Genomic DNA, 11,840 nt, shown 5'->3' on the forward strand with positions numbered 1-11,840 from the left:
CAGATGATAGGTGAGGGTGATTGTGGAACAATTGGTGGATTGAAGATTGGCAGGAGAAACCGAAGTACTTGAAGAAAACCTGCCCCAGTGCCACTTTGTCCAGCACAAATCCCACTTGACCAGACCCGGGATCGAACCCAGGCCGCCAAGGTGGGAGGCCAGCGACTGACCACTCGAGCTATGGGGTGGCCCTATTCTTGATGTACATGTAGGGTTAAACCCTCCCTCCCCCATCTAACTGAAATGTGCCTTTGTTTGGTATTCCTGGAAGCACCCAAGAATGCACAGTTCCGTATGATGTACCTTGTACCTCAACAGCCCCTCAATATCATCATCTTTCAGATGATGTTTCAGTGTCATTGTGTGATGAAATGAAACTACAGTGTTTGAATTCATAGAAAACTGAATTCACTTTGTATCTTAGCCACAATGCAAGTTTTTGGTTGCAACCATAGAAAGGGCAATGATTTATTGCAGTTGCAGTGGGAGTGCTTGGGGTTTATGTATGAAACAAAGAATTTTCTTTCCAGTCTCTCTTGTTAAATTCCCATCGCTCACTTTTCTCTTCCTCTATTCAACAGAGTCAAATAACTGAAGAAGTAGCAAAAAAAGGTGAATATTACAAACATAATAATAGAACATGGTTTTAGTGGTTCCAGATGTTTTATGACACCAGAGGCAACTGAAGTATGATGAGTGTTATAAGAAGGAATGATTTTATAATGTGGGCCCAAGCACCCCATACCAAAAAATGCAGGAATAACTTGTTCAAAATAAATTTTCATGGTACTTATTGCCGTCAAATGTTGAAATCTGACACACTCTGTTGTTTTAATATTCAGGATAATAATTGTGATGGGCATTTTATGAGGTGATTTGGTCAGGTAGAAGCCTGAGTATTTAACCATCATCCAGTTTATTGAAAATCCAAATTATAGAAGTGCTACTGGAAACATGTTCATGGAAGTTAGCATCCTTTTAATCAATGCAACTTTGTTTTGAAACTTAGATTACGTATCATAAAATAAATTAATTTGTCATAAAATGTAAAAATGTAAGTTTTGACATCATACTTAGTATTATTGAAGCTGTGTTTAAAAATGGTTTGCGCTTCTCCCTTTTACTACATCTTGCTGATCATGTCAGTGTGATAACAAAGGTCATAATATGCATAAAAACAGTTGTCCAAATTATCATAAATTCTGAATTAGTGAGATTTCACCTAGCTTGACAATTCTCTCTCTTGTATATCCACTCCCTCATATGTCTTTATGGTGTAATGCTTAATTAGTTAAGCACAAGCACAACTTTACCTTATCTATCTATTTTACTTTTCTAATATCAATATTGTACAATTTTGCTAGAACTTTGTGGAGAGATATGAAGCGATAGTAAGTGATCATCAGCAGTATAGCAAGGCTGTGATGGATACCCAAGAATGGTTGGATGCCACACACAATACAGTCTTACTGTGGGGTGACATGGATCTTGAAAGAATTTCTCTACACACAAATTTGGAAAGGCTAAAGGTAAATAGAGTTAATCATAATATTTGAAATCCCTCTTGGATTATGCTGACACTGGCTTAACTGTAATGCATATATACTGCCATAATCAAATCAAACAATGTTAGGTCAGTGTGGAGTGTTTCTTTTGTCTGCTTATACTTTTCTATCTTTGAATTGAAAGCAAAAAGGCCGTCTGTACTGTGTAATTAGCCAAGTGCTGGGTGTGAGAGATGAAGACTAAGATATTGTCATGTGTAAGGGAGTGCACGTGACGAAATGACGGGTTCTAGTTCAGATGATTGGATTTATTAACAGCTTGGTTACACCCACTCTCTTGATTACACTCTAATACATCTCTATCACTGATTCACATACACCTTATAAGCCACTGTTGCATCGCACACATAAAGTCTTCTAAATCACACTTTAAATCTTCACAGGTCTTCTACGAACTCCCAATACTCCCAGTACTCTCCAAATACTCCATCCTCAATACTCAGTACTCATAACTCATACTCAATAATGCCTGAAGTCAAAGTCAAAGTCACATTGCAACTGACAGTCAGTCAGTCAGTCAGTAAGTCTTGGCATCGAGGCTCTTCTGGGGCTCATGACCATATATTTATTACTGTTCAGCAGTTATGGGTTTGTTTGTGTGGGGCGCCCTTTCTGACAGGACGATGGGTCTATCTTTTGTATATGCTGCCAGCGCAGTCTTTCTTGGATCCATTTCCCTTGGGACTTGAAACTGTATTTTACTGTCTCAGATTTGAGACTTCCCTTTTCGTCCTTATATAGGCTTGGCACAGACCACACAGGAAACACATTGCTGCTCGGCAGCAGATATCAGGTGTTTTCAGCCATGCCTACCCACACATTGCCTAGCAATGGACGCCCTACTGTTGCATGATGTCAGCCTAGCGGGGAGAGGCGTTTATCAAGTGTCATTCAGCAATGGGATGAGTGGGGTATGTGACGTTACTTGCGCTTCCAGTTGCACCATCGAAGCGTTCACAGAGTTGTCGCCTAGCAATGCACCAATAAAATCTGCAACTCTCATGTGTGTGTGCTCCGAGGTCTCTGTGGCTCAACAGTTCCTGCATAGAGCCCATATACCACAATACTTTGATATGCTGCCTGGTCAGAACTCTTGCACATTTTCTGAAATATTAATTAAAATGTAAATCCCAGCTTAGAAACTTATAGTGAATGACAGTATTTAATATGATTCTGATTTCTAAATTTGTATTGTTTTTATTAGAATCTGCAACTGAGCTTACCAGAGGAAGAGCCAAGAATTTCTCAGATTCGATCTCTTGGAGAGAAGGTTATACCCAGTACTGTGGAATCGGGTCAAGTGAACATCAGAGCACAAATTGATTCTTCACAACAGGAATGGGAGGGACTTATCTCAGCAGTCAAGTAAGATATATTTAATTTGCTGTAATTTCTCAGACTCCAGTCAGATGCATACATACAGCTGCTAGAAAAGGCTTTAGGACCAAGACATCATAATTGCTTAGACTTTCTTACTTACTCATGGAGCTGAGCCCTTCTGGAGGCGCTGCCAATTCTGCAGCTACTCAAGAATTTCCCAGCATTTTATGGAACCTGAAGGTTCATTACCGTGTTCACCAGTGCCCTCCACTGGTCCCTATCCTGAGCCAGATCAGCCCATCCTGTCTCTCTAAGATCCATTTTAATATTCTACACCCACCTACTCCTTGGTCTTCCCAGTGGTCTCTTTCCTTCTGGCTTTCCCACCAATATCCTATACGCATTCCTTGTCTCCCCCATTGGTGCTACATGCCCTGCCCACCTCATCCTCCTTTACTTGATCATTCTAATTATACTTGGAGAAGAGTACAAATTATGAAGCTCCACATTATGCAGTTTTCTCCAACCTCCTGTCACTTCATCTCTCTTTGGTCCAAATATTCTCCTCAACACCCTGTTCTCAAAAACCCTCAGTCTTTGTTCCTACCTTAATGTCAGAGACCAAGTTTCAGACCCATACAGAACCGCAGGCAAAATTATAGTTTTGTATATTCTAATTTTTATGTTTTTTGACAGCACATGAAAAGACAAAAGGTTCTGGACTGAGTGGTAGCAAGCATTACCCGAGTTCAATCTCCTCTTAATTTCCTCCTGAATCAGGTTTCGATCTGTTACCGTTGTTCCAGAATATCTGAATTATGCCACATTTTAAAAACATCTGTTTCCTATCTTTATATCATGATTCTGCCCTGCATTTTCGTGACGAGACAGCAACATATACTTAGTTTTCTTTGTGTTTACTTCCAGACCAACCTCTTTACTTGCGTCAGTTAAAGTTTGTGTGTTTTTCTTTTTGGTATCTACATTATCACCCAGTAGATTCACATCATTGGCATAGGACAACAGCTGAGGTGTCCCATTTAATTTCAGTCCCACCTGGTTTCCCTGGACTTTCCTAATGGCATATTCTAAAGCAAAGTTGAAAAGGAGTGGTGATAAAGAATCTCCTTGTTTTAGACCATTCTGGATTGGAAATTTATCAGACAGATGTTTACTTACACCGACTTTACTAGATGTTTCGTTTAAACACATTTTAATCAACCTAACTAGTTTCATGGGTACCACAAACTCTATCAGAATATTGTATAATACTTTCCTCCTAACTGAATCATGGGCTTTCTTGAAGTCTGTGAATAGCTGATGTACTGTCTCATCATACTCCCATTTTAATTGATTATACTCGGAAATTTTATTCTTGTAGTAATAAATAAAATTAGAAAGAGGCACTTTTCTTTGAAATTAGCATATTTGACACCTGAACTTTCACTATACTTCCTACTAGATTCTTCAAGACACAACTTGTGGTGTAGAATAAGTAAGAGTAATATCAGTTCTCCTTACCACCATGAATATCACCTGCTAGATATTATGGTTCATATTCATGATGATGGCAGTGTCTAAGGTTAACAAAGGATACCAGTATTGAAGTGTTGGTGGGAAGTGAGCCATTAGCTAACAGTTCTAGGTGTCTTGTTGATTTCAAGAATGTGATAGTTTCTTGACATTCATTTTCAATAGACTCACTTACCATATATGAACTATCTTTTACATTGTAATTTTGGAGTTATTTACTTCTTACCCATCTAAATAATTACCTGAGTTATATTTAACTAGTAGAATTACCCAGATAAATACCATTCTGGGTAGGGGATGTTAATATCTTGGAAGTATACAGTTTCAAGTTAATGTTTTTACTCTGTTATGAGTGTCTGAAGTATAAATATGTTTAAGTCCTTTATTTGTAAGCAGTGTAGTCTTGATAACCAGCGAACCAAGAAATAAATAATATAGCAAGTATCATGTAACTTCGAACAAGGCCAAGAGTAACCTTGAATGCGCAGAAGAAAAATTTCAGACACCCTTGAACCCACCCCCTTGTCTGAAATTTTTCTTCTGCGCATTCAAGGTTACTCTTGGCCTTGTTCGAAGTTACGTGACACTTGCTTTAACAGCAGTTTCCAGAAATACTGGAGTACTGTTTATTTTAATGATTTTCTAACAGTGACAATAATTAATGGAACTCACAGAAATTATTCTTGCCCTTCAGATCCACTATTGAGGCCTTGGACACAAAACTTCAACAGTGGAATGAGTACGAAATACTGAAGGATCAATGTATGACATGGATTCGAGAAACAGACACAAAATTGCACGCTGTTGACCTTAAAGCTACGTCACAAGAGAAGAAGGAACAGCTAGAAATTCTGAAGGTAATTGTTAATAAATGTGTAATTTTTATATTATATTACTATGTGATGAATAATACATCTTTTTGACAAATATGACTGAATTATTTGTATTAAGCGTGCATAGGCTATAAGGAGATGATAATATAAGTCATCCTTCTAGAGCCTGCAAGGAGAAGTTCGGGCAAAGGAGCTTGAAATTGATTCCGTAACAGAGCGAGCACAGCAGCTTCAGAAGGGCACTGTGAGCAGTCGCAGTTCACAGATTTCTGAACTAGGAGTCAAGTATCAGCAAGTCTCACATAAAGTGAAGGTGTGTTTTGTGCAGTCTTTCCGTTAAAATTCAATTTACTGTACATATTTTTCCTTTGATATAAGAATGTAAAAGTTGAAATATCTTTATTTCTTCAGGAATAAGTGATCCAGTTTCTGTATAGAAACTGGGCATTATGTAAAATACCAAAGTATAGTATCCTTGGACACTGATGAGGTGTTGTTAAGCTATAATAAGTAACACTCAGAGTGTTGATATATTTGTGTGACATTACAGCATTGATCATTACCATTATTGCAGTTTGCAGTATGCAGAAAATATCATGGGTAATACAATTTTATATTATATTTATTATTAAATGTTTTGTTCATTTTTTTATTCTGTGTGCATAGGATCTCACCAGTCGATGGCACCAGTATGTGACAAGTCATTTAGAGTTTGAGAGCCACATTGCAGAATGTATGCAGTGGTTGGAAGACATAAAGAACAAATTAGCATATTGCTCTGACCTAAGTGCTTCATCACAGAAAGACCTGGAGGGAAAACTTGAAACTATACAGGTAGGAAATTCTATGAAATATAAATTGTCATTTTGTTGTTCTGTATTTGAATTTGTTAGCATATCTTTGGATAATAATTTTAATCACTACCTGGAAATTTCCAGTTCAGCGGTTTGTCTAATTATCATTCTCTATTTTCCTACAACTTCTTTGAGCTAAATCTAGTATGACTGTCCCTGTTCCCATTCTCACTTCTTCATGCCACTTCATTTTTGGTTTAGGTTTCTTATCTTTGTGATATTATCTGCCTCTTTCAATACGTAAAACATGGCCAAACAACTACAATTTTGACTCCGTTATATTTCATCTATTGACTTAACCACAACTTTCTCTTACAGCATCAGTCCATACTCTGTCCCACATTGTAAGAACCATGCTTTACAGCTGCACATTTCTCTTGCTTGCACTTTACTTAAATATTTTATTTAATTACAGGACTTGCTGCTGTATAAAGAAGAAGGGTTTAGTAAAGTTCAAGGTACAGTTGAGCTGGCGCAGACTGTTTTGGCCAACACAGCTCCTTCAGGCCATGATGCTATTAATCAGATACTTGGAAAATTGCAGGAGGAATGGAGTGCATTGGCCTCGAAAATGATGGAGACAAAGGTATCATACCGAATGAAATACTGAATAAATTGTCAGTAATTTTGAAATTGTAGAGCTATTGGAAGGTTTAAAGCACATTAGAAACAAGGGGATGTGTGGCTGGGGGAAATTTATGGGAATGTATCAAGCTAAAATTGTTGATATTTGTAATTATTTCAAAAGGTAAGTATTCTGAGGAAATTTTATTAAGAAGAAATGTGTAATTTAAAAATAACTCACTATGTTATATTTTAGCGTCCTGTTGCACAGATTTAAGTCCATGATTTATTTCAACCATCTTCCAGTGCATACACTCATCTATCTCCTCTTCTCACTCGCACTACATGTTTCGGCTCAAAAGTGCCATCTTCAGGTGCTTATTCAATTTACGCTAAACTAAAGACAAGGCATGCAATGAACTAGTTTAGCGTAAATTGAATAAGCACCTGAAGATGGCACTTTTGAGCCGAAAAATGTAGTGCGAGTGAGAGGAGGAGATAGATGAGTGTATGCACTGGAAGACGGTTGAAATAAATCATGTCTCACTATATTCAGGAAATGTAGTTGGTATGTCAGTAGTTAATCCAGCCACTAACGGATTTGCAGCTTTGATGTTTCAGTTCTTCTAATGATATAGAAACAGTTCCATGAAGTAATCTATACAGTTGTATCCAGTACCAGAATTTCTGTTGTTACTTCTGTTTTCTTCACATATGCCTGTAGCATATTTTCAGTAACATTTCATTCTTTCAGCATGATATAGTAATTCGTCAGTTAACAAGGTTCTTAAAAGAGCATGTTCATTGAAATTACATTAAACAAATAATTGTTATACTGATAAGGGCTGAGAAAAGAAGGCACATTTAGGTAAATGACTTACTTTCCATCATCTGTATGGCATTATAATATGAATTTTACCTCATGAGATTATTTTTATAGACAATTCTGGATGATTCCATACATCGTTGGGCTGGTTTTCTGGAGCAGATACATCAACTAAACAAGACTGTTGAATACCTTGAGAGTGTGTCTAATGAAATCTCAGAATTTCAAAGTACTATGTCAGAGAAACGAGCTCAACTTGAGAGGATAAAGGTAATGACTTTACACATGTGTATGTATTTTACTTATTGGTTTACTGTAATTTTATTTAAATAGTTTCTTCTACGACTACAACTAATTCCTCCTCCTCATATTCTTGTAGTATTTGTGTTTTATATGGGCCAACAAAATAAAAAACACTCCAGTTTTTCTCTCTTCCATATTCTTTCCTTTTCTCTTTCTTGCTAATTGTTTTCCCTGTTCTTAATGTCTTCAGCTACCTGGTTGAATCATCTTGTTCTGGGTCATCATATAGGACTCTTTTTCTTTAAAATGTAATTCTGATGTCCTTCCCAGTATTCTTGCTCTGTCCATCCTTTTTATGTGGCCAAGCCATTCTGGCTATTTATCTTCTAAATCTGCTGACAAATTTTGGATTTCAGTTTCTTCTTGAACATTTAATTCCTGATTATATTCCGTTCTTATGTTTACGTCAGTACATAACAATTTTATATTCATTGGCTTTTGCTTTTGATTTTATTTGTAAGAGTCCCTGTTACAGCATTAAATGTTTGAATAGGTTTGAAGTATACTTTATTGATTGATGTTCTGCATTATTTATAATCTCGCTGTTCCTTAATCTTCTTTTTGTAGTTTGGTGCAATTTAGAACTTTCATGCCTTTTTTTTGTATACTTTTGTGTATAAGATCTGCATTTAATAGTTCAAAGTAAGGTTTCCATGTTTCTAAATATTTATTTTTCTGAGTCTTTAGTAAAAACATTCCAAGACTGGGATCTTTTCGGTTTTCTATTCTAATTCATTTTCAGCTTTCTTTGTTTTAGTCACTTGTGTTCCTGAACCATATGTTCCATTCTTAATTCCACTTTATAGTTGCTTATTTAATTCTGTTGTGTCACCAAGATGTCCACTTAACATCATCTCTTGTGAATGCTTCTTCAACATGTTTCTGTAGCTTTTGCAATGGATGTTTGCTTTATAGATTGAAACATGTAGCTGATAAGCATGGCACATATTGTGTGTTTCAGAGTTTATATGCAACAGTGGTTGTGTGTTGATGGTATGATATATTAAGTGTGTGTGTGAATTCCACAATATGCCATGAAGGGTCCATGTACATATATGTTGTGAGGGCACAAAAACATTCGTCTTTTTGCCTTGGAGTCAAGAGCAGTCTGTTCCTTTTGAAATGTTCAGAGTAGCTGATTTATCATGTACTTTTTACCTACCTTGCAGTCCATTTGTTGTGCATGTTTATGTGAACAATATATTATGGAATATAAATCTACGTTATTTATTTTACTATATTTAGAAACAAATTGTAATTTTTTCTTATAATACAGAAGATGTCTTCAGGATAGGTTTTATATGCACCATATTTTTGTTTTAATTTAGTGTTTGGAAGAAAAAGTTCGCTGTGAAAAAATTGAAGTTGACAGTTTGAAAGCCAAAGCAACTGAAATGCTTGCCAGTGGGCAGCAAAGTCATGCTGCATCTCAGGCTCAAGAAATCCTCAATAAGTTTGATACACTTGCTGAAAAGATTAAGGTAAGTGGTTGAAATTCTGCATTTTCTTTATGAGAGAAATTTTACATTAATGTTTACTATTTTAAATGAGAACAAATGCTATGGAAAATATTTTCTCTTCTGTAAGGCCAAGTTTGTACTGATCACTAAGTAAAATGAGCTTTTGTGTTGAGGTATAGAGGACATATCAATATTGTATGGTGTCATCCTTTGGGAGCGGTCAGCACTTTCACTCTTATGCTATATTGATAAAGTGATTAAGGTTGATTCTTTCTGACGGACCCAACAGAGTAGGTGTTTCCAACCCTCTTACCTGAGGACAGAAACAGATCCAGCTTCCAGAACGCTGTGTTCTTTAGGATACCATATGATGGACAGAGTCCAAAAGTCCAGTAATTCTGAAGACATATTTACATTTACAACTTTTTATGTTTCTGAATTTTGGCCGTCCTTATTATAGTCTGGACTGAATTAAGTTTAAAAAAAAAAGGTTACGTTATACTGTAATGCTAAGGTAGATCTATTGCACATAATTATTATTGAACAAGTGATTTAGGTTAGCTCTTGCTGACAGACCCAACAGAGTAGATGTCTCTCACCCCCTCACCTGAGGAGAGAAACAGATCAGTTCCCAAAATGTTGTGTTCTTTAGAATATTGGTTTAAAATGTCCAAACCTCAATAATCCCAAGTGTGATACTCTTATCATCAGAATTCTTTAGAATCTGTAAATATGCCTTAATGAACAAAGCATTCCAGTTTTGCTGACAGTGACTAGAATGTAGAATACTTACTTAAATTTTCAGAACCTTCTGTCAGAACGTGAAGATCAGTATAAGGATCATCGCCTGTACAAAGAAGCCTATGATGACCTGACTGGCTGGTTGAGCCGAGCAAGAGAGAAGATACCATCAATGAAGCAGCGACCTCTTAGTGACAAACTGGCTATTGAGAATGCTGTGGCACCACTGGAAGCCTTATTAAACAAACAGACACAGGGAGAGCTGCTGGTTGAGCACCTTCAGCACACAGGCGAAGTGGCCATAGCTAGTACCTCATCACAAGGGCAGGAGAGTATCCGCAATGAGATTAAGGCTCTCAGGGAGAATTTTGAGGGACTGTTCAAAGGTAAGTTTGTTGCATAACCTGAAGGTTGAAGCAGGCTCTATAGGAATGAATATAAAGTCAAGTTAGGACAGAAAGAGGAAAATGATTGGTCCTTCGTTCTTATTGTGTTCCTAGACCCTTCATGTTTCCGACATTCCAGCAAACTTAGGAGAAATAATGACCATTAATAGCAGAAATTATGCTTATCATGCATTAAAGTTGTAAAATGAGTAATTTGATTTGATATTGGAAAAGTAAAAGTTCATATTGGTCTGTAAGTTATATATTTCTTAATTTTAAAAGAATTGTTCTGTATATTTAGTGCTGTGTCACGTTATTTGCATGTTGATATGCAGGTAAGTTTTATATCTCAGAATTCTGTATAATTACACTGTATTACACTGTGTACTATTTTATATCGTTTTTATTGTTTATCTTGACTGTTTCAATGTTTGGAACTTATTTTAATATTATTATTGACATGTTCTATATCCAGGGTTGTATTTCAACCTATGTTTTGGATTTACTGAATTTGAAATAAATGAATGAATGAATGAATATGTATTGTACTGTTTTGTAATTAAGAAATCAAGCAGCAGAAGGAGCAACTTGAAGCAACTGTGCTGCAGTGGCGTGATTACAAAGAAGAATATGAACGTTTGTCTGATTGGCTTCAACAAATTGACATTCATGTGAAGGCCCATAAGACAAGTCTGTTAGCTACTCTTCAAGAGAAAACCAAACAGGTGCAAGATGTGAAGGTAAGATCTCAAGAAATTTAATGTAAATTATTTGATTTTAGAATTCACTTCACAATGTCTTGCCCAAAGCAATTACAATTCAGAATAGTGTACTGATATAATTTGGCTGCTGTTGTATCTGCTTTAGTGGATACAGTGCCACAATACTGTAATATTAATAAATGAAAACAATAAATGTAGTATGGTTATGAATTAATTGAGGATGCACATATTCCAATATAGAACCCACCTTGGGTATTGATGTTAAGGAAGTGAAATATTACTTCATATTGCGATGAGTGAATTGCACTTCCACTGTGAGTAGTAGTTTCATTTGTGTTTTTGTATCGCTGTTAAACTTTTTACTTTAAAACTGAAGATTTTCACCATGTGACTCCACAGTCATGCAGTCATATAATGTTATGTAGTCTTGAAATTTCACCAGTACTAAGCATTAGCAAATGTTCATATTACACATGTTGGAAATGCTAGTAGACTCAGAGATTCTGTGCATGAATGTGCAGGAAATGTGGCATAATGAATATATGTGTTTCAGTTTTATACAGTCACTGTAAATGTTTAGTAAATACCATAAGATGAAACTTTATATCTTAACATTGTTATCGCTCCAGTTTCAGTTAATTCTGCTGTCTTTAGGGATGTTTGCCAAAGATGTAAGAGCTATTAAATATTGTACAATTCATGTCTAAACTAACAATAAAATATAATAAAATCC

At 36.1% G+C, this 11,840-nt stretch overlaps 1 protein-coding gene across 4 annotated transcripts in view; it reads left to right on the forward strand.

Annotated features, from left to right (window-relative positions):
- The window catches only part of LOC111873382 (nesprin-1), a 410,258-nt gene that overhangs the window by 170,333 nt on the left and 228,085 nt on the right, over positions 1–11,840 (forward strand). For all 4 annotated transcript variants that reach the window (XM_023868043.2, XM_023868044.2, XM_023868046.2 and 1 more), the window contains exons 49-58: positions 1,365–1,529; positions 2,770–2,930; positions 5,113–5,275; positions 5,415–5,564; positions 5,918–6,085; positions 6,521–6,691; positions 7,610–7,765; positions 9,127–9,279; positions 10,064–10,385; positions 10,950–11,125. In XM_023868043.2, the coding sequence (XP_023723811.1) occupies positions 1,365–1,529; positions 2,770–2,930; positions 5,113–5,275; positions 5,415–5,564; positions 5,918–6,085; positions 6,521–6,691; positions 7,610–7,765; positions 9,127–9,279; positions 10,064–10,385; positions 10,950–11,125 (1,785 nt within the window). The remainder of the gene's footprint in view (positions 1–1,364; positions 1,530–2,769; positions 2,931–5,112; positions 5,276–5,414; positions 5,565–5,917; positions 6,086–6,520; positions 6,692–7,609; positions 7,766–9,126; positions 9,280–10,063; positions 10,386–10,949; positions 11,126–11,840) is intronic.

The sequence above is a fragment of the Cryptotermes secundus genome, unplaced genomic scaffold (genome assembly GCF_002891405.2).
Source record: "Cryptotermes secundus unplaced genomic scaffold, Csec_1.0 scaffold22, whole genome shotgun sequence".
Taxonomy (NCBI): domain Eukaryota; kingdom Metazoa; phylum Arthropoda; class Insecta; order Blattodea; family Kalotermitidae; genus Cryptotermes; species Cryptotermes secundus.